Below are 26,351 nucleotides of genomic sequence, written 5' to 3'. Positions count from 1 at the left end.
GGTGAATGCTTCAGGGCGGTCTGGAGTGAACAGCAGGCTGTGTTAGTGCTGGCATAAGGACTCTTCTTATACTTACATGACCTCATGAAGGGATCCTGGGCCTTTTCTCCTTCTGAAAAGGGAGACACAGTCATATCCTACAGGCAACTCAACCTTGAGAGCATGTCATGGACACCAATTCACAATTTCACATTATTACTTTGTATTTCTATTTACTTTTATAATCTGACTCTTCGCCAAAATGTAAGTTGCCATGAATCTAAGCACCATGCCTGCCTTGTTTAAAAAAAATGTGATTGACCCACAAAAAGTGTTAAATAAATATACATTTAGTGAATAAATGAGTGAGAGGAGACAGGCACACTGTACCCCTTTTAGAGTTCACAATTATCCTGTCACCACAATTCATTAACCTAAGATAATGAAGCAGGAAAATGCAAACCCATGTTCAAATGTATAAGATAATATAACTCATTAAAATTGCAAGAAAATCAACTGTCAGCTTTCAAGAACTCTTAACGTTATTCATCAGAGTGATTAGACAGAAGGAAAAAAATCAGTAGCCTTCTGAATATACAATATGACCCTAAAATGTCCTCAGAGTGAACACACAATGTGATTTCCATGTCAAGTGTTGATCACAGTGACCAGAGGAAAGTTAGTTCCCATATAGTGTTAAAAGTAGACAGGGTGCCTGGGTAGCTCAGTTGGTTAAGTGTCTGACCTTGGCTCATGTCATGATCTCGTGGTTTGTGAGTTTGAGCCCCACATTGGGCTCTGTGCTGACAGCTCAGAGCCTGGAGCCTGTTTCAGATTCTGTGTCTCCCTCTCTCTCTGTCCCTCCCCTGCCCATACTCTGTCTCTGTCTCTCTCTGTCTCCAAAATAAATAAACATTAAATAATTTTTTTAAAAGTGGTAAGAGTAGAAATTTTGATTATGGTAGGTAGTATTCTTTCCCTTGTTTTGAGTATCTACCACTACCAGGGATATGAAGAAAATGTATTACTATGTTAAATGGGAAGAACAGATCAGGTATGTTCCTCCAAACTACTTCTGAGAGTTGAAAATTAAATATAATTGATCTAACATTTTTTCTCTCTTGATGCCACACACACACACACACACACACACAATACAGAACAAAACCAAAAAAATGACCCCCCAAAAATCTCAAGAGGAATAAAAGAGGCAATTGCATCCTCTAGCAGTAGGATTTCAGAAAGAAAAAAAAATAGGGTCATTAAATCATACTATCATTACACCACAGACTGTTTTTCTCTCGGAATATCTGTTTGTACATGAATGTGTGTGTCAACGGATCTTATTAATGTCAGGATTTTGAAGTTATAACCTAAGCTCTACACATGAAGTTTCTACTTGTATATACACACAAGCCTAAAAATCTGTTAGGTCTGAGAAAATTAGCAGACTTTTGAACATGGCTAAGGTCAGTGGCTCTGCTCATCCAAAGCTTGGCTCAGAGCCCAACGAGATCCCCATCTTCTTTCTCTCTCCTTGGCAGGGACCCTAGCATACAGAGATCTGCAGTGAATCTCCCCACTGTAGTCCCCCCCAGGGACACTCCCCAGCACATATGCACTAGTCACCAGCCCAGCCAGAGCACCTCTACAACCTTACTACACAAACCCAGTTTTGAATTCTTGTCCTATTGCAGACTCCTTGTCTCCTGGTTATTGCCCTGAGACTGAACATAAAGAAGCACTCACCTGGCTTGTCTTTGCTCCAGAGCTTTGTGCAGAGAAGTGTCAACCAGGATGAGCCATAGTTATAGGGCCCCTAGACCTGATCTCCCCACAGAGATGCCATTACCATGTCATGTGTAGTCTAGGTGACACTGTCTGCATGGAGAGTCTGGGGCATCTCTAATGAGAGGATTTTATCCCCACTGCAAGTCTTTACAAGCCACTTCTGGTAATTAATGGTAATTTTTGGTAACTGATGGGAAGTTCCTGAAGAGTAGCTGTTTCTATGTTCCCTGTGGAAAAATCTAAGTTCAGAGTCAGCATTGCCATCCATAGTAGAATTGAAACTCAAGGCTGGGTCAAGGGTCTCTTTCATAATATCTCCAAATGGGTATTTTCCTCAATGCTCTCGTGTTTCCAGAATCGGGCCAACACCACAATTGGCTCATACTGAGCATCTCTCTTTGATCTGGTACCTAGTCTCTCCTCTGACTTAAATACCACAATTCTTACCATTTATGGCCCCATGTCTTTTACTCCTGGAGAATATCCCACTTGAAGCTAGTCTATCCTGCCTCAGAATCCATGGGCAGCCCCAATGTCCATGTACCTCCACAGGAGGTTGTGACCTGCTTCCCAAATCATCCAGAGGGCACTGCTCCCTCGTCTCTCATCAGTCAACCAGGCTGTCCTTTATTTTCAGACTTTGCCTTGGGAAGAAGTATTCCCAGATGTACACACAAGATTCAGGGAGAAGTAATATGTAGGACAGATGGTAGGGTAGCATGAGATTCTTTAAAATCAAGGAAAAGGCCATAAAGCAAATAGAAAATTGGGCAAAACATTAAAGAGAAAATTCACAAGATGAGAAGATGGCCCTCAATCCTATGAACGTTAATTATGGCAAGTCAATTAGTTGCTTTTCAAGATTGGTTTGGATATTCTACATTTTTTTGCATTTTAACATTTTTAGAATAAGCTTGCCAATTTCAACAATGGCAACAACAAATACAACACAAGTGGGAGAGAGTCAGGACTGAGATTTGTCAATTTATGGGGGCATAAATAGGGTCAAGGGATGTATGGGAAATCTCTGTACCTTCCTCTTGATTTTGCTGTGCACCTAAAACTGCTCTGAAAAATAAAGTTTGCTAAAAGTTTGTGGGAGGGGGGATGGGCTAAATGGGTAAGTGGCATCTACTCCTGAAATCATTGTTGCACCATATACAAACTAACTTGGATGTAAATTAAATAATAAATAAATTTTAGGGGCACCTGTGTGGCTCAGTTAAGTGACCGACTTCAGCTCAGGTCATGATCTTGCAGTTTGTAGGTTCAGGCCCCATGTCGGGCTCTGTGCTGAACACTTGCTCAGAGCCTGAAGCCTGCTTCAGATTCTGTGTCTCCTTCTCTCTCTGCCCCTCCCTTGCTTGTGCTCTGTCTCACTCTCTCAAAAATAAATAAATGAAAAAAAATTTTTTAATAAATTTGAAAAAAATTAAAAATAAATAAATTTTTAATATTCAACCAAAATTGAGTTCTATATAGGGTCAATAAGGCATGAATAATTTATGGTAGAGGCAACAGAAAACTAGGCCATATTTAATTAAGCAATGTATTTATGTATATTTGAAAAAGAAAACACTGAATTAAAGTCTGTAGATGCAAGTGAAAAAAAGAATACTGAATTTTCTTTTATGTTTATTATTTACTTTGAGAGGGAGGGAGAGGGTCAGAGAGAGAGAGGAAGAGAGAGAATCCCAATCAGGTTCCACACTATCAGTGCAGAGCCTGACACAGGGCTAGATCTCATGAACCGTGAGATCATGACCTGAGCTAAAATCAAGAGTCAGATTAACAAATTGAGTCACCCAGGCACCTGAAGAATATTGAATTTTTTTTAAAAGCTGTTGGAGTAGCATATTCTAAAGGATATGTAGAGGGGCACCTGAGTGGCTCAGTCAGTTGAGCATCCAACCTCAACTCAGGTCATGATCTCACAGTTCATGAGTTCAAGCCCCACATCAGGCTTGCTGTTGTCAACCTGTCAGCACAGAGCCCGCTTCAGATCCTCTGTTCCCCTCTCTCTGCCCTTCCCCTGCTTGCACTCTCCCCAAAAATAAAGAAATATTTGAAAAAATAAAAATAAAAGATATGTCGAGATTTGGAAATGTATTTTTATTATTTGACCACAAAACTGATCAAATTTCAATTTGTACAAACTAAAAATGGAAAGTTTGGGTGGATGCTGGATGTAGGGACAGCAAATAAAACCTAAAATCTATTGACACATTCTACCATCACTTCTAAGTCAAAATTGTCAGAGGATTATGGTTCCTTCAAATCCAAGCGCCTACCTCCATCCCAAGACACCCACTAAGAAAATAAAGTCATGCTTTCCAAAGTGTTTATCCATTTAATGTATTCCTCTAAATACTGCAAGGGAGGGTGGGAATTTTAAAGATGGGGGTGGGGACTTAGGCACAGTTGACACTTATAAACTGAGTCACATTCCACTGTCACATCGCTAGGACGCTGTAAAGGGACAGGTCTGAAATCACATCCCCCACAGCCATGAATTACAGTTTATAGGACAGGGTATGTCAGGATGAGAACACCCACTGTGACTAAGGAGAAGCCTTTGTGAGACATTTACTTGAGGTGCTCCCCATCAAGAGAGCACACCCCTGACCCTGTACTCTTCGTTGACCCAAAGTTGGTGGGAAATGGTCAGGTGGGGATTTTTCTCTTCCACAGCAGTCAGTAGCATCTGAGTCTCCTCATCAAACGCAGATTTGTCCAGCCTGGGAAAACAGAAAGCACATTTTCTTGACTTCATGCATCATCGTTTGCCTCTCTACATCCCAGTGCTGCTTCCCAATCCATTCTTTCCTAGAAGTGACTGGGAAAATCATTGTGAATGAGTGGAGAAAGGGTAGGAATGTGCAGAGTTGCATAGGTTGTGAATCATTCTGTTCCTCATCAGCATATCATGCAGGGGCCTGGCATATGGAGGGTACCCAAATATTCATTCTACAGATGCCAAATACATACACTGTACATGCAAATATCATGTTCAGAATAACACTGACTGCTACTCTTCTAGGAAAGTGCTTCTGGGTCAAAACTGCTCAGCCCTTTATAGACCCATCTGTCATGTCCATGATGAGGTTACATCTTTACGGGCAATACAAGCCAGGAGATGGTGTTTATAGGAAGGTGGCAGTTCTCACCTGGGCAATTTTGCCTCTCAGAGGACGTGTGACAAGGTCAGGAGACATTTGTGTTTTACTTCAAGGAACGGATGTCATAGCTATTCTTTTTTCATAAATTATTAATTTTCAAATTATTATTTTATTGAGATACGATGGATACATAACATTGGATAAGCTTAAAATGTACAACGTTGGTTTGATACATCTATATATTGCCAACTTAGTGTTAGCAACATCCATCATGTCACATTATTATAATTTCCTTTTTTGTGGTGAGAACAATTAAAATCTTGGCTCTCAGCAACCTCAACGTTTCCACTTTTTATCATCATGACCAGAGGAAGGTGCTACGGGCACGTAACGGGCAGGAAGAGGCCAGAGACACTGCTTAACATCCTGCAATGCACAGGATACCCCCATAGCAAAGAACCCTCCAACCCAAATGTCAGTCACGCCAAGAGTGAGAAAAACCTACCGTAGACTAACCTCACTCACTCTGAGGTGTCTCACCAACAAGGGAAATGGCGTCCACTCACCCAAGCCGCTGCAGGGTGCAGTCCAGGTGGCACATGGCTTCACAAAGCACCACTGCCCCATCATGGTCCAAGCTAATCCAATCCAGGTTCAGGTTCCTCAGTGATTTGCAGCCAGTGAGGGCCGAGGCCAGGGCCTCACAACAGGCAGTGGTGAGGTGACATATTTCCAGCCTGCAACAGGGAAACACAGCAGCTTTGGCAGGCCAGAAGGCACACCACCGTGAGATGCCAATTCCACGCCTCTGAGCAGGAAACTTTAGAGTCTAGACCACTGGTTCTCAACCAGGGCCATTGTGTCCCCTGGGGGACATGTGGCAACATGGGAAGACATCTGACACACCTGGACAGTGCTGCTGGCATCTCTCAGGTAGAAAGAAGCCAGGGATACAGCTGAACATCATACAGTGAACAGGACAGCCCCTTCCCCACCACAGCAAAGAACTACTCAGTCCCAAATGTCAATGGAGCCAAAGTTGAGTAAGCCCTGGCTTCACAGTACGGCATTTTGCTAATCAGATCATTCCAGACACACATGGTTTTAAACCTGCTTCCCCTAAGTACCACTAATCCTCAAGCCTTTCTTATTCTTGAAATGGGCAAGACTTCTCATAAAGATAATCAGTGACGCTCACCCAAGAGTCTCTACTTTACAGTTCGGATGCTTCAGAGCTTCACATAATTCCTTGACTCCGGCGTCTTGTATGTCATTGCTCCCTAGTTTCAGGGTCTTTAGTTTTTCATTGCAAACAAGAACAGCAGAGAGGTGCTTGCAACAAAGAGGAGTAAGGTAACAATCCGACAACCTGGGGAGAAAATACACACCAAGAGATACAATCATGAGGTCCCATCTTGCACAGCTTAGCTTATTTTCAATTATGCATATGAAGGAAGATGTCCCTGAGTATTTCTGAGATGACGATGGTGATGTTTCCTCCGCCTTCCTGCCCAATATGCTCGGCTGTGATTCTGCTGCCTGTCTCTGCTCTCCCAGGGCCTCTGTACCTGTTCTTGCTGGTTGAATGCTCCTGCCCAAGTATCAGTGGGGTTACTCCCTCACTGCCTTCAACTCCCTGCACTAACATCACCTTTGGTGAGGACCTTTCTCACTATTTTATATAGCATCATGTCCCCAGTCTCTGTCCTACCTCCAAGCTCTCCACAGTATTTATCACCCACAACATATGTATACATATGTTCATAAGTCTTATATAATGTATGCATATATTCATAAGTCTGTATGGACACATACACATGTATGGACATACCTAGACATACATATGTTATATATGTGTGTGTGTGTGTGTATGTATCTGTCTGATATATGTGTGTATGTGTTTCTGTGGTTCTCAAGCAGGAATGATTTTTGTCCCTCCCTCCTGCCCCAGGGGACTTTGGGCAATGTCCACAAACAATGTTGGTCTGCCATACTGGGAAAGAGGGTATAACAGCATCTAGTGGGTAGAAGCCAGGGATGGTGCTAAACATCCTATAAAAGATCCTACAGGACAGCTGGTCCCCACAATAAAGAATGATGCAGGTCAAATGTCATAGTGCTAAGATTGATAAACCATGATATATACACACATACTTGCAGCCCACACTCGTGTGTGCGTGTGTGTGTGTGTGTGTGTGAGAGAGAGAGAGAGAGAGAGAGAGAGAGAGACCCCATAAAATTGACTTCCATGGAAACAGAGATATTAGAGTGTTTCATTTACTAATTCATCATCTTATCTACCCAGAAGAGTTTCCAGTGCCCAGTAGAAGCAATAATGCTATGCCTCCTGCCATCATTTATTGATTGTTTATTTTGGGTAAGTCATTGGTAATAGTTCTTTATGTGCACTATTCCCGCTGGTCACCTCAATTCTTTGACATGGGAAACATAATTATCCTCACGTCACACTGGAGGAGAGGTGAGGCATCCTCACATGTTCATTGGCTAGCCTAAGGCACAGGAGATTCCATTTCTGGCCTTCCTGAGGTCAGAGACCCAACTCCAGAGCAGTGTGTCCTACCCAAGACCTGTCAAGCTCTTTGGTCAAGACACACGTGAGTACCACTGGACACCCCTGCAAGTATCAGGCAGGGCCTTGCTTTTTTCAGCACACCCCGTGATGTTCCCCCTTCCTGTTTCCTTTTCAGGGTGCTGATATCCAAAAAGGATACTCTGACATTCATGCAAATCATAGCCAGACCTACCACAGCTGCTCGATGTTGCAATTTGGATGCTTCAGTGCCTCACAAAGAGATGCCACTCCACTATCTTCCAGGAGATTTGACTCCAGATCGAGCACGGACAGGGATGTGTTGCACACAAGGGCTTGGGAGAGGTAGTCGCAAGCCACAGAGGTGAGGCCACAGCACATCAGCCTGCAAAGACACACACACACACACACACACATTCAACTTGTCAACCCGCTCAGGCTCCAACTGGTAACCTTTTCATGAAGCCACATGCAAGTTATTCCTCATACTCCAGAGTCACTTGAGAAAAGTAAGAGAATTAGAACACCCGACAGCTGCACAAACACAGAAGCAAGAATGTGGGATCTGGAATGGGGCGTCCCAAACTGGACAACAGAATCTCAGATTCCAGCTTCAACTCAGGTCACCACCGGCTAGGTGACCTTAGCCAAAGTCATCCCTTCTAGGGACTTGTTGTGCTTATCATGTGGTGGAATGTGCTGGATGACATCGTATTTAACATGATTTCTCTGGTTATACCCACTGTTGGAAATTTGGAAAGCAGCGGGAAGCGTAAGACACCAGCAGCTCACGAGTGAATGTTACCCCTGGATGTAGTGAATTTAGTTGCTATTATGTTTGACATGTTTTGTTTTGTTTTTAATTAGCGGTCAACATGTAAGAACCAAGAGATTTCACAGGGAATTTCCTACCTCTACCTCCCACAGACAAGCCAGCTACCTGAAACTCCGTGGCAGGTGGTCACGCAGCAAAAGACACACGGCGGGGAACAGAAACAGCGGGGAACAGAAACTCCCATGTGGCAGGGGCAGGCACTGTCCAACTCACCAGCACCTCCACCCAGCCCCTCACTCACTCTGGTTGTTTGCCTGGGCTTCAGGGGACCCCTGAGCATGACCTCTGGCAGGAAGCAAGCACAAGTCTCTGATAAACAAACACTGCTCATCTATGATGGATTTTTCTTCCCATCTTCTCGTGTTTAAGATCAGCCAATGGCACGTACTTCATACTTTTTTCGATGAAATAAGTATTTTGAATTTTGAAACTTCACTGATACGTATTTTGAAAATTCATTAATACGTTAATGGTTGCATAAGATAATCTCCAGTGGCTTCACTACTGTATATATTTCCTAAATATCTCCACTTGTATTCTTTATACTTTCTGCCATTTTAAGTTATATTGAATTACTACCTTGCCTCTAATTTTTTTTAGTGCTTTTTTAAGGCTTTCTATTAAGACTTTTCATTTCACTTTATTTGCTAACATACTTTGCAAAAAACTTCAACAAATGAATACTCCCAATCATTGTATAAATTTGTCCATTTGGCAGAATCCTGGCCAAGTGGAATATATTTAAAATTTTTGAGCATTCATTATAAAGAGCATTATTTTGTTGAACATTTTTACTTTTAAAATTACTAGTGACATTTGTACATGTTCAGCAGTCTTTCATTAAAAAAGTTTTTTTTTATTGAAGTATAATTAACATACAGGGTTATAATAGCCTCAGATGTACAATAAAATGATTCAACAATTCTGTATATTAATTACTCAGTGAGCATCACGGTAAATGTATTCTTCATCCCCATCACATAATTCATTATTTCACCCATCCCGCCACCTACCTCCCTTCTGGCAACCACCAATTTGTTCTCGGTATTTAAGAATCTGGGGGCACCTGGGTGGCTCAGTCAGTTAAGCATCCAACCTTGGCTCAGGTCATAAATTCATGATTTGTGAGTTCAAGCGCTCTGTCGGGCTCTGTGCTAACAGCTCGGAGCCTGGAGCCTGCTTTGGATTCTGTGTCTCCCTCTCTCTCTGCCCCTTCTCTACTCACTTGTGTGCATGCTCTCACTCTTTCTCAAAAATAAACAAATATTTTTTTAAGAGTCTGGCATTTTCTCTCTGTTTTCATTCAGTTGTTTGTTTGCTTTGTTTCTTAACTTCCACTTTTTCTTTCTTAAATAGGCTTCACGCTCAGCATGGAGCCCAGCACAGGGCCTGAACTCACAACCCTGAGATCAAGACCAGAGCTGAGATCAAAAGTCAGATGCTCAATCAAATGAGCCACCCAGACGGCCCAAATTCCACCTATTTTTAAGGAATACTGATTATGATGTAAAAACAAACAAATAAACAAAAAAACCATGTTAAGTGATGGATCTGGAAGAACCCTTTAGAAAACTACAGCCCATTTGAGAGGCACCTGGGTGGCTCAGTCTGTTAAGCATCAAACTTCGGCTCAGGTCATGACCTCACAGTTTGTGAGTTCAAGCCCTGCATTGGGCTCTGCGCCGATAGCTCAGGGCCTGGAACCTACTTCAGATTCTGTGTCTCCCTCTCTCTCTGCCCCTCTCCCACTCACACCCCATCTCTGTCTGTCTCTCTCTCGAGAATAAATAAACATTAAAAAAAATTTTTTTAAGAAAGAAAAATACAGCCCATTTTAATTGCTGGTCATCAAGTACATGTTAATTCTATTCATTGTATAACATCAGCCACTTATTTCACAGCCAAATCTTTCCACCTTCCAATATGTCATTTCTTTTGTACCCCCAATGGTTTTTCATTCTAATCTTTATAGATCAAAGTTGGGGGGGGGTGGTTCTTTCTTTCATGGTTTGGTTTTAGTGTTTAATGTTCCTGGAACATATTTCACTGTTGATTTTCCTATACAGTCTAGAATGTCATCTCAGTGGTAGTATTCTTTCCCTTTCCTGTCTTAGATGCCACTGTGTGTGTGTGTGTGTGTGTGTGTGTGTGAGTGTGTGATGCACAGACCTATGGGCACACATACATGCATGTGTGTGCACACACAACACAGCTGTTTCTGGGTTGCTCATGCACACCCACGGATTTGGCGTTCTTGCACCTGCCCCCACGTGGAAGCACCACGACATTCCACCTGATTTAACACTAAGTTTCCCATGTGGCCTCACTGGGCAAACAGGGGTCCCACTCTACCGCTGCCCTGGCCAACCGCCCACCACAGAGGAAGAACTCCACTGTGCATATTTGCAGCATGAGAGAAATGGCAGCTCTGGAGGGCCCCAGTAATAACCTAGAACGTGCAAACCTTGCTCCTAAAACAGACCAAATGAATGCCTTGTCTTAGATGTTTACACGCTCCCTCTCCCCAGCACCAATTGTATCTAAAGCATGGTCCTTGTTCACAATAACCAGGATTTACTGGGCTCTCAAGTAGACATGAGGTACCTAAGGGTGGGTCTCCAACTCTCGAATTCAACCTCATGGTGCCGCTATGGAGGAGGTGTTGTACTAGCTCCATTTTACTGACAGGGCAACTGAGGCATGGAAAGGCAGGTCTGACTATAGACTCTGCGTTCTGCAGTCTCCCTCAGTGAGCAGTTGATTACCTCCACTATTGATGGGTCCACAGGTACATGTCGACAGTCTCCCCAGAGCCCACTTTCCCCAGATGGACTCACAGCAGTGTCTCCAGGGCACAGTCTGGGTGCTTCAGGGCATCACACAGCATCAGCATGCCTTCATTCCTCAGAGGGTTTTCCACCAGGGAGAGAAGCTTCAGATTCTTGTTGCAGACCAGGACCGAGGCAATATCGTTGCAAGCTTTTGCTGTGATGTCACACCTCCCCAGCCTGCATGTGAGACACATGTTGCAGGATGTGACCACAGGCTTTGAGCGGCCACGGACCATATCCCAGCTTCCAGTCTTACACCAGCAAATCCACCATCTACATTCCAGACTTGAAAAGCACAAATGTGGCAGGACCCCTGCTTGGCTCAGTCGGTTAAGCATCCGACTTTGACTCAGGTCATGATCTCACTGTTCATGAGTTCGAGCCCCACATGGGGCCCTGTACTGACAGCTCAGAGTCTGCAGGCTGCTTCAGATTCTGTGTCTCCCTCTCTCTCTGCCCCTCCCCAATCAAATTCTGTGTGTCTCTCTCTCAAAAATAAAGAAGTATTTAAATTTTTTTTAAATAAAATAAAAATAAAAGCACAAATGTAATTACATGACTCTATTTATTTATCCCTATTGCTTTCCACTGAAGTTAGGAAAAAATCTGGAAACAATCAGCAAAACTAAAAGGCAACCAATGGAATGGGAGAAGATATTTGCAAATGACATATCAGATAAAGGGTTAGCATCCAAAATCTATAAAGAATTTATCAAACTCAACACCCAAAAAACAAATAATCCAGTGAAGAAATGGACAAAAGACATGAACAGACACTTCTCCAAAGAAGACATCCAGATGGGCAACCGACACATGAAAAACTGCTCAACATCACTCATCATCAGGGAAATACAAATCAAAATCGCATTGAGATACCACCTCACACCTGTCAGAATGCCTAACATTAACAACTCAGACAACAACAGATGTTGGCGAGGATGCAGAGAAAGAGGATCTCTTTTCCAAGAGAATGCAAGGGAATGCAAACTGGTGCAGCCACTCTGAAAAACAGAATGGAGGTTCCTCAAAAAATTAAAAATAGAACTACCCTATGACCCAGCAATTGCACTACTAGGTATTTACCCAAGGGGTACAGAAATGTTTCAGAGGGACACACGCACCCCAATGTTTTTATCAACACCATCAACAATAGCCAAAGTATGGAAAGAGTCCAAATGTCCATCAATGGATGAATGGATAAAGAAGATGTGGTATGTATATACAATGGAGTATTACTCAGCAATCAATAAGAGTGAAATCTTGCCATTTGCAACTACATGGACGGAACTGGAGGGTATTATGCTAAGCGAAATTAGTCAGTCAGAGAAAGACAAACATCATATGAATTCACTCATATGAGGACTTTAAGACACAGAACAGATGAACATAAGGGAAGGGAAGCAAAAATAATACTGAAAGAGGGAGGGGGACAAAACAGAAGAGACTCTCAAATATGGAGAACAAACAGAGGGTTACTGAGGGGTTGTGGGAGGGAGGATGGGCTAAATGGATAAGGGGCATTAAGGAATCTACTCCTGAAATCATTGTTGTACTATATGCTAACTAATTTGGATGTAAATTAAAAAAAAAAAATCAGAGCCAGTGGTTCTCAACAGGGGGATGATTTTTTACCCCAGGGGGACATTTGTCAGTGTCTGGAGAAATTGTTGGTTGTCACAACTAGGAAGAGGGGTGCTACTAGCATCTAGTAGATGGAGGCCAGGGATGCTGTTCAACATCCTACGTTGTTGTGGACAGCCCCTCCCCCCACAGCAAAGAATGATCTGGAGCTCAATAAATCTGATTATCTGTCAATAGTTCTAAGGTTGAGAAGCCTTAATACAGCTGAAAAGAGCATCTTGTGGGGTCACCTGGTTGGCTCAATTGGTGGAGAATGCAATTGTTGATCTCAGGGGTGTGAATTCAAGCCCCCTGGTGGGTGTAGAGATGACTTAAAAATAAAAAATATTTTTTAAGAAAATAGGACATATCATAGGCTAGAGCAGCTTTCTCAATCTCAGCACTATTGACATTTTGAACTGGAAAACTCTTTGTTGTGGGACCTGTCCTGGATGTTATTGGATGCTAAGAGTAGCACCCCTGACCTCCACTCACTACATGCCTGTAGCATCCTTCCAAGGCAATGATGACCATTAAAAACGTCCAGATGCTGACATTTCCTAAGAGAAAAAACTGCCCTCTGTTGAGAACTAATGGTCTGGGGGGAACCTGATTTGGGGGACTTCCCACCCCTAATACCAAACTGAAGTCAAGATTACAATTGGTCTGCCCCAAAGAGGCAAAGTTTCCCTCAGTAAATGTCTACAAATGACCCCTGGTTTCCTAGATCTGTTCCCCAATTCTTATGCTAATGTGGAATATTAAAACCCTGTGCAAATGGCCTAACATGAAATGGAGCAAAATACTCAGGAATTTTCTAAGTTCCCCATCACTAGAGAGAGCTAGAGTTGAAAAAAAAAAAGTCATGATATGGAAAGAGTTCAAATGAGGAAAAGGATCTACAGAAAGCCTGTGTGTTCAAACAACTCATGCACGGAATGCACCTCTCTCTCCTGATGGATCTCAGCCAAGTTACAGTTAACCAAGTGTATGTGAATCTGTCAATTACATTTGCAACTTTTCCAGCAAAGAAGAGACTCTGAAGCAGGGGAGAGAAGAGCATATTCTCCAGGTGGGTTTAATGAGTTGTTTCTCAGTTACACCCCCCTTTTTCTTTCTGCTAAAAAGATGGATCAATCCTGTCTAGAAACCACCCAACTATGGTAGGTAGAGGCATCCCAGATAATTTTCAAGAGGAAGAAATGATCTGAGGCAAAATGCTTTCCCTCTGGCTTCCATGTTGTCACCTACCAGATTGACATAAGTACACTTGTGGTCATTGATATGATTTCTCATTTTAAGTGTCTATGAATATCTTCAGGGGAAAAAATGGAGTTTTGGTTTTGGCACAGGTGGTTGAGGACAGAACCAAGAAGAGGAAGGTAAGGTGTCCACGAGAAGTAATCCAAGTGACTACCAAAGGAGGGAAAGCTGTAACAAGCCTTCTGAGAGGTCTGAAGATCACTCTTCTGAGATCTGGAGAGGCTGAGATGGAAAATGTACCATGTAAGAGACAAAAGACTGATGCAGGAAAGAAATGGGCACATTCCACGGAAAATTCCATGCTGGACAAGAAACATCACTGAGTGCGGACAAGCCAAGACTCACATCAGCTGTTCCACGATGCACACGGGGTGCTTCAGCGTCTCACACAGCTGCCTGACGTTCACAAGGGAGAGTCTAGTGCCGTGCAGGTTCAGGCATTTCAGATAAGGGTTGTGAAGAATGGCCTCAAAGAAATCTGGGCCATTTCCAACATAAGATGCAAAATTATACCTAGAAAAAATGTGGAAACTCATGCAGCAGAGTCCAAGCACAAAGGAAGATACATCTTACACAATTCCTCCCACCTGTCTACCATGCTTAGGCTCACAACACTGTTTGTAGATATCCCGTTACTGCCACCTGTAAATTCTCTCTACCCGGGGTTTTCAGACAGCAGACAAACACAGAGGCTCAGCTGCTCGGTTCTCTCCTTTCTTGCTAGTCCCTGCATGGCCACACACCACCGTCCATACTGGAAGGGAGTGAACCATACTGGAAGGGGTGCTTAAATTCTAAGCACCGTCAGGATGGGGACATGATGCTTGTGCATCTTTGCACCCACAGGTCCAGGCCGGAGCTTAACATACAATGGGGATGCACGTATTTGAGTTAACTCTCCAAGAAGAACCATGTTTCCCAAGGAAAGGATCCATTTGTTTAAAAACTAAGGTTTTGGGGCGCCTGGGTGGCTCAGTCGGTTAAGTGTCTGACTTCAGCTCAGGTCATGATCTCGCTGTCCATGAGTTCAAGCCCCACATCGGTCTCTGTGCTGACAGCTCAGAGCCTGGAGCCTACTTGTAAGTAATTCTGTGTCTCCCTCTCTCTCTCTGCGCCCTCCACTCACTCACGGTCTCTCTCTCTCTCTCTCTCAAGTAAATAAACATTAAAAAAAGAAGGGGGAACCAATGTTGGCCACCCACCCCAGAAAACAAAGCACTTCCCCATTTGTGCATAGAAACTGACCTATAGTGGCTGGGGACCTACCCTGTTGACCATGTTCAATCCTAAAGTCCCCCAGTTTGCTCACAGTTGCTTCTCGTCAATAAAATATTGGTATCAAGGAAAGTGCTCCCCAAATTTTTCTTGAGCCATTGGACTGCAGCTCTGTGCATTGGTATTTCCCAAAAAATCCAGAGGAGAAAGGATGAAACTCAGTTGTTTACAGGTCAACATCCAACCTACCCGAACTTTTGGAGTTTACAAACAGGATGAGCCAGGGCTTTCCAGAGAATTTCCAGGGAGGGCTCGTCAAACATACAATTGTCCAGATCTAACATCTGAAAGTTCTTGTTGGCCGTGAACACAGAACAAAGGTCCTTCCAGAAGGAGAGCTTCTCCTCGTCACTGTGGGAGAACAAAGACCATGACTCTCCAGTGGCTCAGTGCAACTCAACACATTCTCAAAACAGGCAGAACACCATCCCCAGAGCCTCCAAAGCTCCCCAAAAGACACCTGGGCCCGAATAAGGAGAGGGAAGGCCAGGTTGGCTGAGCTAACAGGTCAAGTGGCTAAGGAAAGGACCCTGAGGCCAGAGCAGTGGGAATCAAACCCCAGTTGAACCACTTAGCTAAGTGACCCTAGACAAGTTATTCAGGCTTATTCAGCCTCCTTTTCTTCCAGTTTTAGGCAACAATACCTGACTGTTGTATGAATGAAGGTTGAGATTTGGTGATCCATCAGTAAAACAGGAAACTACATCCAAAAATATGAACATATAGGTACAAAATAAAGTCATGGAGATGTAATGTACAGCATGGGTGTGACTACACTTAATAATACTGTATTACATTTTTGGAAGTTGCTAAGAGAGCAGATCTTAAAAGTTCTCATCATGGGGCGCCTGGCTGGCTCATTCCATAGAGCGTGCGACTCTTGACCTTGGGACTGAGTTTGAGCCCCATGTGAGGTGTAGAGTTCACTTTTAAAAAGCAGTTCTCAGGGCACCTGGGTGGCACAGTAGGTTAAACGTCTCTTAGTTTCAGCTCAGATCATGATCTCGAGGTTGGGGAGTCCAAGCCCCGCATCAGGCTTTGTGCTGACAGTGCAGAACCTGCTTGGGATTCTCTCTCTCTCCTCTCTCTCTCTCTCTTTCAAAAATAAATAAACTTTAAAAAATAAAAATAAGAATAAGTTGTGCCTAGGTGGCTCAGTCAGTTAAGCATCCAACTTCAGCTCAGGTTATGATCTCAGAGTTCACGGGTTCAAGCCCCACATCAGGCTCTGTGCTGACAGCTTGGAGCCTGGAGCCTTCTTCGGATTCTGTGTCTCCCTCTCTCTCTGTCCCTCCCCTGCTCTCACTTTTGCTCTCTCTCTCAAAAATAGATAAATATTTTTTTATTTATTGTTTAAAAAATAAGAAATTTAAAAATTAAAAAGTTCTCATCACAAGAAAAATTTTTGTAACTATGTGTGGTGACAGCTGTTAACTAGACATATTGAGGTGATCATTTTGCAACATAAAAAATTACTGAGGGTCCCCTGATGGCTCAGTGGGTTAAGCGTCTGACTTCAGCTCAGGTCATGATCTTGTGGTTTGTAGTTCGAGCCCTGTGTCAGACTATCTGCTGTCAGTGCAGAGCCTGTTTTGGATATCTGTCACCCTCTTTCTCTGCCCCTCCCCTGCTTGTGCCCTCTCTCTCTCAAAAATAAACAAACATTTAAAATGTTTTTTAAAGGGGCGCCTGGGTGGCGCAGTCGGTTAAGCGTCTGACTTCAGCCAGGTCACGATCTCGCGGTCCGGGAGTTCGAGCCCCGCGTCAGGCTCTGGGCTGATGGCTCAGAGCCTGGAGCCTGTTTCCGATTCTGTGTCTCCCTCTCTCTCTGCCCCTCCCCCGTTCATGCTCTGTCTCTCTCTGTCCCAAAAATAAATAAACGTTGAAAAAAAAATTTTTTTTTAATAAAATAAAATGTTTTTTTAAAAATACTGAATTATGGGGTGCCTGGGTGGCTCAGTTGGTTAAGCATCTGACTCTTGATTCAGGCTCTGGTCACGATGTTGCAGTTCATGTGTTTGAGCCCCGTGTTGGTCTCTGTGCTGACAGTGCGAGCCTGCTTGGGATTCTCTCTCCCCCTCTCTCTCTCTGCCCTCCCGCCCCCAACTCTCTCTCTCTCTCTCAGTAAATAAATAAACTTAAAAAAATAAAAATAAAAAAATACTGAATCATGAAGTTGTTCACTTGACACTAATATAATGTTATATGTCAATTATACCTCAATTTAAAAACTAAAAACCAAAACTGTGACCGTGAAAAATCTGATTGCAAAAGCCATGTTTTTTCAATGTAAACATCCATGGAGGACCCATTGGGAACTAAAACAAGATACAAGTATGGTGTGTGTAGGGTGGGGACAGGGGTGATTAATAGAGGGACTCACTTTGTGATGGATCCAGAGTCATCTGAAAAGACATTTTCTATAGACAGGTGAAGTTTCTGCAAATTCTGGCAATGTTTCATACAGAATGCTGATATTACCAATTCTTCAATGTTACCAATGTAAATATCAACTTCCTCGAAGAAATCCATCACTTGCCTTACAAACTCTTTCTCATGGGTCTCAAACAAACCGCTGAACAATTCCTGGAAATTCACCACAACCTGATTGGTGTCACACTGACTTAAACTTTTAAGGCACTGGGTTATTTCCTGCCTTATCTCTTTGGACAGGAGAAAACCAAAGGCCGTCTCCAGCATGTTGGTTATTTTTCCAGTTGAAACTCCAAACAAGAATGTTATCATCTGGGACAAGTGGCTCTGGACCCGACTCACACCTGCTGTTACAAGCTGGGTCACACTCCCAATGGCCGGGTCAGGATTGTCCTCGGGTTGTCTGAGCAGATAGAACATGGCGGCACAAAACTCTTGGAGGCACAAATGCATGAAGATAAAACAGTCGCCATTCCTGAGAAGGAGTCTCATGCCCACCCACATCAAGGTATCGGACTCAGATACCCCACTCCTCCTGAGGTCCCCGTGGCGAAACACAAATGTGCGCGTCCATATCCCCTCTGCAGCCAAGGTACACAGGCCTCTCAGTCGGGCTCTGCTCTGCTTGGGGGGACAGTTTTCATTTCTTGACTTGAACACGTTCATTAAAAAGGATGCATACAAAGAAGTGGTGCTTTCGGACGCAACCTCAAGCTCTTTTCCTTTGTCCAGCTGCCATTTCATACAAGTACAGACCAGCCAGCATACAAGAGGATTATGGCAGAACATACAGAGCGGGACGTTGTCCCTCACGAAACTGAAGGCTTTCATGGCTTTGCTCCTCTCGCGGAAGAAATGGTAGAAATACAGCTTCCTTTCATGATGAGAGAATCCTGGGAGGACTATGTATTTTGGATGCTGCAACAGGAAATAATATCTTCTCATGCCCACTGTTCCCAATGCGACAAGCAGAGAAGACTTTGGAAGCATTTTTCTCTGCAGCAAACTCCTCACGATAATCTGCATTGGCTTCCGCTGCTTCTGGTCATCGCACAGCTGAGTCGTAATCTCCAAATCAAACTTGAGTTCCTCAAAGCCGTCCATGATGAACAGGATTCTCTCTGGCTGGGAAAAAATGTCCTCGACCGGCTCTGAAGACTGAGGCCAGTCCCTGGAGATGAGCTCCACTAAGCTGGTCTCTGCAATGGCGTTCATTTCACAGCCATTGAGGAAGAAGATAAATGTAAATCTGTCCTTCCAAAGGTTGCCCTCTGCCCATTCCAGTACGACTTTCCTCAAAAGGGTTGTTTTGCCAATCCCTTCTGGACCTTGCAAGACCACCGTGGGTGTGGGCTCTCCAGCCTGGCTGGCAGGATATGCAGCCTTCAGGGTTTCATACTCATTCTTTGTGGTTTCTTTATAGAAATCACTGGGAACTGGAAGGCAGGTTTCTTTCTCCCATATGAGACGGAATTTTTCTCTCATGTGATTTCTGTATGGGTTTGGTTTATCTGAGTAGACAGGGGTAGAATACCAGATAGTTAAAAAAATTTTTTTAAAAAGTGCACTCATTCTTTGACACCCAGAATGATCCCTAGAGATTTACTTGAGCACCTGTATGAAGACTACGGTATGTCCATGGATGGCCAGGCTAATTAACTTAGTTTTTATTAGGACCATAAGCTATCTCAAATCACATCCATGTAAGCACCTAGCCCAAACCAGAAGCCTATCTCAGAGCTACAAGGCAATATATTGTGTGAATGCTTCAGAGTCACATTCAAAATCTCCCCGGTGAAGAATCCCATAACCACTATCATTTACCGAGTGTCCGCCAGGAACCAGGGCTGAGAATGTTACTATGGTTACTATGTCTTTCATGTCAACAACCCATCGAGATTTGTTCTACTCCCACTTTACCCAAAAAAATCAGAGAGGCAGAATGTGTCTCTTGATTAATTTGCGCACAGTGAATAACTATTAGGGTCAGGTGCCTGTCGCACATCTGTCTGATTTGAAACCATAAGGTCTAAGCTATTTCTGTTCTGCCATGCTGACTGCAGGTTAATTTCAGAAACGCACCCCGGAATCATCATTCTTCCAACCCACCCTTACGATGTACCTTCCATGTTCAAGGCAACACATTACAGGAGGTTAAATAAAATGACAAATGTGGTCAAGGACCATAGCCTGCATCGGAGAAATCTACACCACAGTAGGGGAGGTTCTTCTGCATGTTTTCCAAGCAAAGGGCACTGATGGTTTTGTCCAAGGATGTAGGACTAGATAACATTCTTGGAATGTAGCGACGGCCCTTCCTCTCTCTGGGGCAAAGGAAGATTTGTTTCTAAAATCAGGTGTTTCAGGGCATGTGGGTAGCTCAGTCGGTTAAGGATCTGACTCTTTCTATGCCCCTACTCAGCAGGAAGAAGCTATGGAAGATGAGAGCTTCTACCTTCAACAACCTTAAAGATTTAAAGGTCGAGAGAGTGTAAAGCAGGCTGAGGGAAAACACAAGATAGCACTGCCCTCCCCCAGGTGGGACATATGTGATATTCCTTGGACACTCCCAGCTACCCAAAAACAAGAAAGGACAAAAAAACAAATGGTGAAACTGATAACAAGTCTCCACCAGCTTACCAGAAAAAGGCAATCCCATCATAGCCTAAAGTCCAGGAACTCCCTACTGTCTCAATGTCAATGCCTTGCTAGAGAGAAAAACAACCTTAGCTTGACAACAGCTAGGCCTCCAGGAAGTCTGTAGCATGTGAAAGTCTCTTTGGAAACTCCCCCTAGACTTTATCTCCCTGGACTCCATCAACAGTGCCCCCCACACTTATAGTGCAGCTCTTCCTGCCCATGGGTCCTGTCCGCGTGCTTTAATAAAATCACCTTTTTGCACGAAAAGAAAAAAGAAGGGATCGGACTCTTGATTTCGGCTCAGGTCATGATCTCACAGTTAGTGAGTTCAAGCCCCATATCAGGCTCTGCACTGACATTGCGGAATCTGCTTGGGATTCTCTCTCCACCCACTCCCCTCTCTTCTCCCCCTCTGCTTGCACTCTCTCTCTCTCTCAAAATCAACAAACTTTAAAAAGTGATAATTAAAAATGTTTTCACAATAAAAACGGATGTTTCTTTCCCCTCTGGAGAAATTTAGACATGTCTCTCGCTCCCTGGAGACTTGCCAGGGTAATAAAGCTAGTGTCAGTCCCTGGAGGGCAGAGGGCAGGGCTGTCAACGGGTGTTAGGTAAGGTCGGGATGTCTGACTCTCCAGGTTCCTCAACTATGTCTCAGATCTATCTGAGCCCACCTCCAAACCCTCCCTCCGCACCCCCAGGGAGACTCAAAGGACAAGAAGAACTAATGTGAACATAAATCTCATTTCCTGTTATTCAGGGAGCAATGAATCTTCTAAATCCATCTGGGCTTATTCTGTCCTCACGGACCACATTTATGGACATGTGGCACTCTGGCCCAACAGCAGCTTGCTGCCTAGGAATTGCCGTGGCAATTGACAGTCCAGCCACTGCGTGATGGGTCCGCAACCCAGCAGACATGCCTTGGTTCAACTACTTTGCGTCGTGAGACTTTAGGACTATTATAATCCATCTGAATCTTGGCTTACTTACCAGAATAGGAAGTCTACTCCCACAAGTAGATAAAAATCAATGAGAGAATAACATGTAAAATTGGGCAAAGCATCCTGCAACTTTGAGTTACTGTATCAAAGGTAAATTTTTAAAAAATGACTTTTCCGGCAATAGCCAAAGTATGGAAAGAGCCCAAATGTCCATCAGTGGATGAATGGATAAAGAAAATGTGGTGTGTGTATATGTGTGTGTGTGTGTGTGTATACACACACACACACACACATATACACACACAATGGAGTATTATTCAGCAACCAAAAAGAATGAAATCTTGCCATTTGCAAAAACATGGATGGAAGTAAAGTGGATTATGCTAAGCAAAATTAGTCACTCAGAGAAAGATACATATCATATGATTTCACTCATATGTGGGATTTAAGAAATACAACAGATGGGGCGCCTGGGTGGCTCAGTCGGTTAAGCGTCCGACTTCAGCTCAGGTCATGATCTCACGGTCCGTGGGTTCGAGCCCTGCGTCGGGCTCTGTGCTGACCGCTCAGAGCCTGGAGCCTGCTTCCGATTCTGTGTCTCCCTCTCTCTGTGACCCTCCCCCATTCATGCTCTGTCTCTCTCTGTCTCAAAAATAAATAAACGTTAAAAAAATTTTTTTTAAAAAAAGAAATACAACAGATGAACATAAGGGAAGGGAAGCAAAAATAATATAAAAACAGGGAGGAGGACAAACCATAAGAGACTCTTAAATACAGAAAACAAACTGAGGGTTGCTGGAGGAGGGGTGAGTGGGGAGATGGGCTAATTGAGTGATGGGCATTAAGGAGAGCACTTGAGGGGCGCCTGAGTGGCTCAGTCGGTTGAGCATCTGGCTTCAGCTCAGGTCATGATCTCACAGTTTGTGACTTCAAGCCCCGCATCGGGCTCTGTGCTAACCGCTCAGAGCCTGGAGCCTGCTTCAAATTCTGTGTCTCCCTCTCTCTCTGCTCCTCCCCCACTCATGCTCTGTCTCTGTCCTTCAAAAACAAATAAAAACATTTTTTTAGAAATTTAAAAATAAAAAAAAGGAGGGCACTGATGTGATGAGCACTGGGTATTATATGTAGGTAGCGAATCAATGGATTCTACTCCTGAAGTCATTATTGCACTATATATTAACTAGCTTCGATGTAAATTTTAAAAAAATAAATTTTTTAAAAATGAAAAAAAAAATTACTTGTCTGGAGGCACCTGGGTGGCTCAGTTAAGCAACTGATTCTTGGTTTTGGTTCAGGTCATGATTTCATGGTTTGTGAGTTCAAGTCCCACGAGGGGCCCTGCACTGATGGTGCGAAACCTGCTTGGGATTCTCTCTCTCCCTCTGCCCCTTCTTCGCACGTGCTGTCTCAGTCTCTCTCAAAATAAATAAATAAACTTTTTTTAAAAAAAGAAATACTGGGGCGCCTGGGTGGCGCAGTCGGTTAAGCGTCCAACTTCAGCCAGGTCACGATCTCGCGGTCCGTGAGTTCGAGCCCCGCGTCAGGCTCTAGGCTGATGGCTCGGAGCCTGGAGCCTGTTTCCGATTCTGTGTCTCCCTCTCTCTCTGCCCCTCCCCCGTTCATGCTCTGTCTCTCTCTGTCCCAAAAATAAATAAACGTTGAAAAAAAATTTTAAAAAAAAGAAATACTTTTTTTTTGAAATGTCTGACATTTTGTCTCTCTCTCTCTTTTTTTTTTTTAAGGAGTATCCTTCCAGCAGAGGGTGTAAATGAGCCATCAATGAGTCAAAAAATAACTGATTTGGAAAAGTGTCTGTTCATGTCTTCTGCCCATTTCTTCACTGGATTATTTGCTTTTCAGGCGTGGAGTTTGGTGAGTTCTTTATAGATAAATTATGGAAAGAGCCTAAATGTCCATCAACTGATGAATGGATAAAGATGTGATTTATATATACAATGGAATACTACTTGGCAATGAGAAAGAATGAAATCTGGCCATTTGCAGCAACATGGATGGAACTGAAGGGTATTATGCTAAGTGAAATAAGTCAGAGAAAGACAGATATCACATGTTTTCATTCATATGTGGATCTTGAGAAACTTAACAGAAGACCATGGGGGAGGAAAAGGGGGAAAAAAAGTTACAGAGAGGGAGGGAGACAAACCATAAGAGACTCTTAAAGACAGAGAACAAACTGAGGGTGAATGGGGGGTGCTGGTGGGGAAGAGGGGAAAGTGGGTGAAGGGCATTGAGGAGGGCACCTGTTGGGATGAGCACTGAGTGTTGTATGGAAACCAATTTGACAAATTATATTTTTTTAAAAAATAACTGATTTGGGGGCACATGGGTGGCTCAGTCGATTAAGCATCCAACTTTGGCTCAGGTCATGATCTCGAGGTTCATGAGTTCAAGCCCCATGTCGGGCTCTGTGCTGACAGCTCGGAGCCTGGAGCCTGCTTCGGATTCTGTGTCTCCCTCTCTGTCTGCCCCTCCCCTGCTCGCGCCCTGTCTCTCAAGTCTCTCCCTGTCTCTCAAAAATGAATAAATGTTAACAAATAAAAATAAAAAAGAATTAAAAAAAAATAACTGATGTCAAGTCAGACCTGTCCCTGCTGAAAAAGACATCTAACATGAGGAAATGCTGTTGGGACCATGGTTTTTCCATTTGTAAACCTCAGGATAGTGGTGGGAATAAAAAGATATTAGGCATCAATGGCACTTACTGTAGTGCCGGGGACATAAGCTGTCTCTGATTATTTCCTAATGTTAGGATTCTGCCTCATCCCTGGAGCAGGTCTAGTCAAAAGGACAGTCAACTACCATAATGCAACTCTATCTCAGCACACCTGGTGATGAACACCCGACCCGGAGCATCCCTTGTAAGAGCACGGGCTCAGCTCCTGACAGGAAAATGGGGAGACACCCCTTAGATGAACAGGACACTACCCGCCCACAGGCCATCACTGGCCCATGCATGGCCAGAGTTGCCTTACAATTCCATGACCTCCAAGGCTCCCTTGACCCACAATGCATTCTCAACTGATGGAGAGTAGCCACTAATTTAATACTATCCCCTTCATTCTCACAAGGTTCCAGTGAACCAAGCTTCTTCCACGGGTCCCTGCCCCCTTTATCCTCCTACACTTACTTCTGATCTCTTCCTGAGCCTTTGTCCAGAGGTCACGCCGCTCAATCTGTAGAAACAGGTTCAGTGTCAGCTCCCATGCCTGCTTTCCTGGGTAGTGTTTGCCCAACAGCTTTGCTACATCTTCTCTTGAAGCCTTCTTTAACTCGGTCCATGGGATTGGCTTGAGCTCAAGTTGCAGAGGTTCTTGCTTGAGGAGTTCCTTAAATTTCCAGAACTCTTCCTTTCTGAGCTCCTCCAGGTACCACAATAAGCCAAAGTCCGAAAAAAAGGATTCAGCCATCTTGCCCTGGGGTTGTGAACTTGGAAATCTCCAGAGAGAAAAAAATTCTTCAAAAACAAGGAATAAGTAGTACCTGAGGGAGAATGATGTGATTACAGAGATAAATCTGCAGTTGAGAGTGGCTTAAAATTATTGCTAATCCTGCTGGGGCACCTGGGTGGCTCAGTGGGTTAAGCATACGACTATGTCAGACTCTTGATTTCGGCTCAGGTCATGATCTCACAGTTTCTGAGATCAAGCGATGAGTCAGGCTCTGCACTGACTCCCAAGAGTCTGCTTGGGATTCTCTCTCCCGCTCTCTGCCCCGCCCCTGCTCGCTTTCTCTTTCTCAAAATAAATTAAAAACATAAAATAAAATAAACTCTGGGGCACCCAGAGTTTCCTCCCTCTTTCATAAATCCCCCTTGTTAAAATTCTGTTTTTCATATCTCTCCCCAGGTCATGTGCATCTCACAAGTCAGAACCGACAGACCAACCGAGTCTGAGAAATAGCTCTCTGGTGTTTTCACCCTTTCTCCTTAGTTATCTGATACGTGAGGTTCTCCAATTCTCCATGTCCCCAGTTACATTTTAGAAATACAGGGGGCCCCGGGTCAGCCTGAAGAGCCCCGTTCTGTCACCTAGAGTTGGGGGGGGATAGACAACCTGTCTGTGACCTAAAATGCTTGTCACATTGGTACATCCTTGCCAAAACTAGGGGGCAGGGCTTGAGCATTTCTGGTACCCCTCTACCTGGCTCTTTATGCATACCAGATCTACACTAAGTGCTGAAAGGGGCAAACTAAGGAAAAAAGAAAGATCAAGGAGAAGACGTCCTCACCCAATCTGGCCCCTGGTCCTCCTGGCTGGTCTCCATCAAAGAACAGCTGTGGAAGCCACACTAAAAGTCTGTGCCTGAACTTTGATTGGCCATAAAATCTCTCCTTCCCCATTGGCTGGCATGACTCTTGATCACCTACACTCTGGAGGTGATGGGAAACCATTTAGGCATGTTCTCTCCACCTCAGGTGTGAGCAATCTTCCTTCAGGCATTGCTGACGGCTGCTTACTGATGGATTTTCTGATGACACTACTAATTACATCCCCCTGTATGATATAACCGCCGGGCTTTTGTGGGCAATCTTCTCCCACAGGAGCCACTCTCTCCTGATCTGAATATCTGACTTCTGCTGTCCCATCATCTTGTGCAAGTTCTTAAACTTCCACAACAGCACCTACAATGAGGAGCATCTATAGATGAGGAAACCGATGAGTATTCTCAAATAACTCGCCAGGGATGGAAAAGGCAGAAGTTAGATCTTAGGAATGTCTTTCTTTTTATTACTGTGATAAGAACACTTAAGATGACACCTGTACCCTTAACAAAGTCTTCAGTGCACAATACAGTGTTGTTAACTGTAGACACAACATTGCACAGCATAGCCCTAGAACTCACTCATCCTGCATAACCACACGTTTATATCCCCGGAACAGTAACGCCATCCTTGCCCTTCCCCCAACCCTCAGAAACCACCAATCTACTCTGCTTCCTTGGGTCTCTTTTAGATACCCCATTCAAGTGGAATCATGCAGTGTTTGTCCTCAGTCAGTCAACCGACTGAGCCACCCAGGCGCCCCCAAAGACATCTTCTATCTGGACTTT

The 26,351-nt window shown here is 43.9% G+C and overlaps 1 protein-coding gene across 1 annotated transcript; it reads right to left on the bottom strand.

Moving 5' to 3' along the window:
• Positions 1-3,900: 3,900 nt before the first annotated feature.
• NLRP9 (NLR family pyrin domain containing 9) lies at positions 3,901-24,813 on the bottom strand. The gene is made up of 9 exons (XM_027037417.2): positions 24,430-24,813; positions 17,648-19,208; positions 15,454-15,615; positions 14,335-14,502; positions 11,113-11,283; positions 7,655-7,825; positions 6,088-6,258; positions 5,456-5,626; positions 3,901-4,508 (listed from the first exon to the last, which is right to left on the bottom strand). Exons 1-9 carry the CDS (start codon positions 24,707-24,709, stop codon positions 4,376-4,378), a joined length of 2,988 nt encoding a protein of 995 aa, XP_026893218.2. The 5' UTR covers positions 24,710-24,813; the 3' UTR covers positions 3,901-4,375.
• Between the last annotated feature and the right edge of the window lie 1,538 nt (positions 24,814-26,351).

The sequence above is a fragment of the Acinonyx jubatus genome, chromosome E2 (assembly GCF_027475565.1).
Source record: "Acinonyx jubatus isolate Ajub_Pintada_27869175 chromosome E2, VMU_Ajub_asm_v1.0, whole genome shotgun sequence".
NCBI lineage: Eukaryota > Metazoa > Chordata > Mammalia > Carnivora > Felidae > Acinonyx > Acinonyx jubatus.
This window is presented reverse-complemented; position numbering and strand designations above follow the sequence as displayed.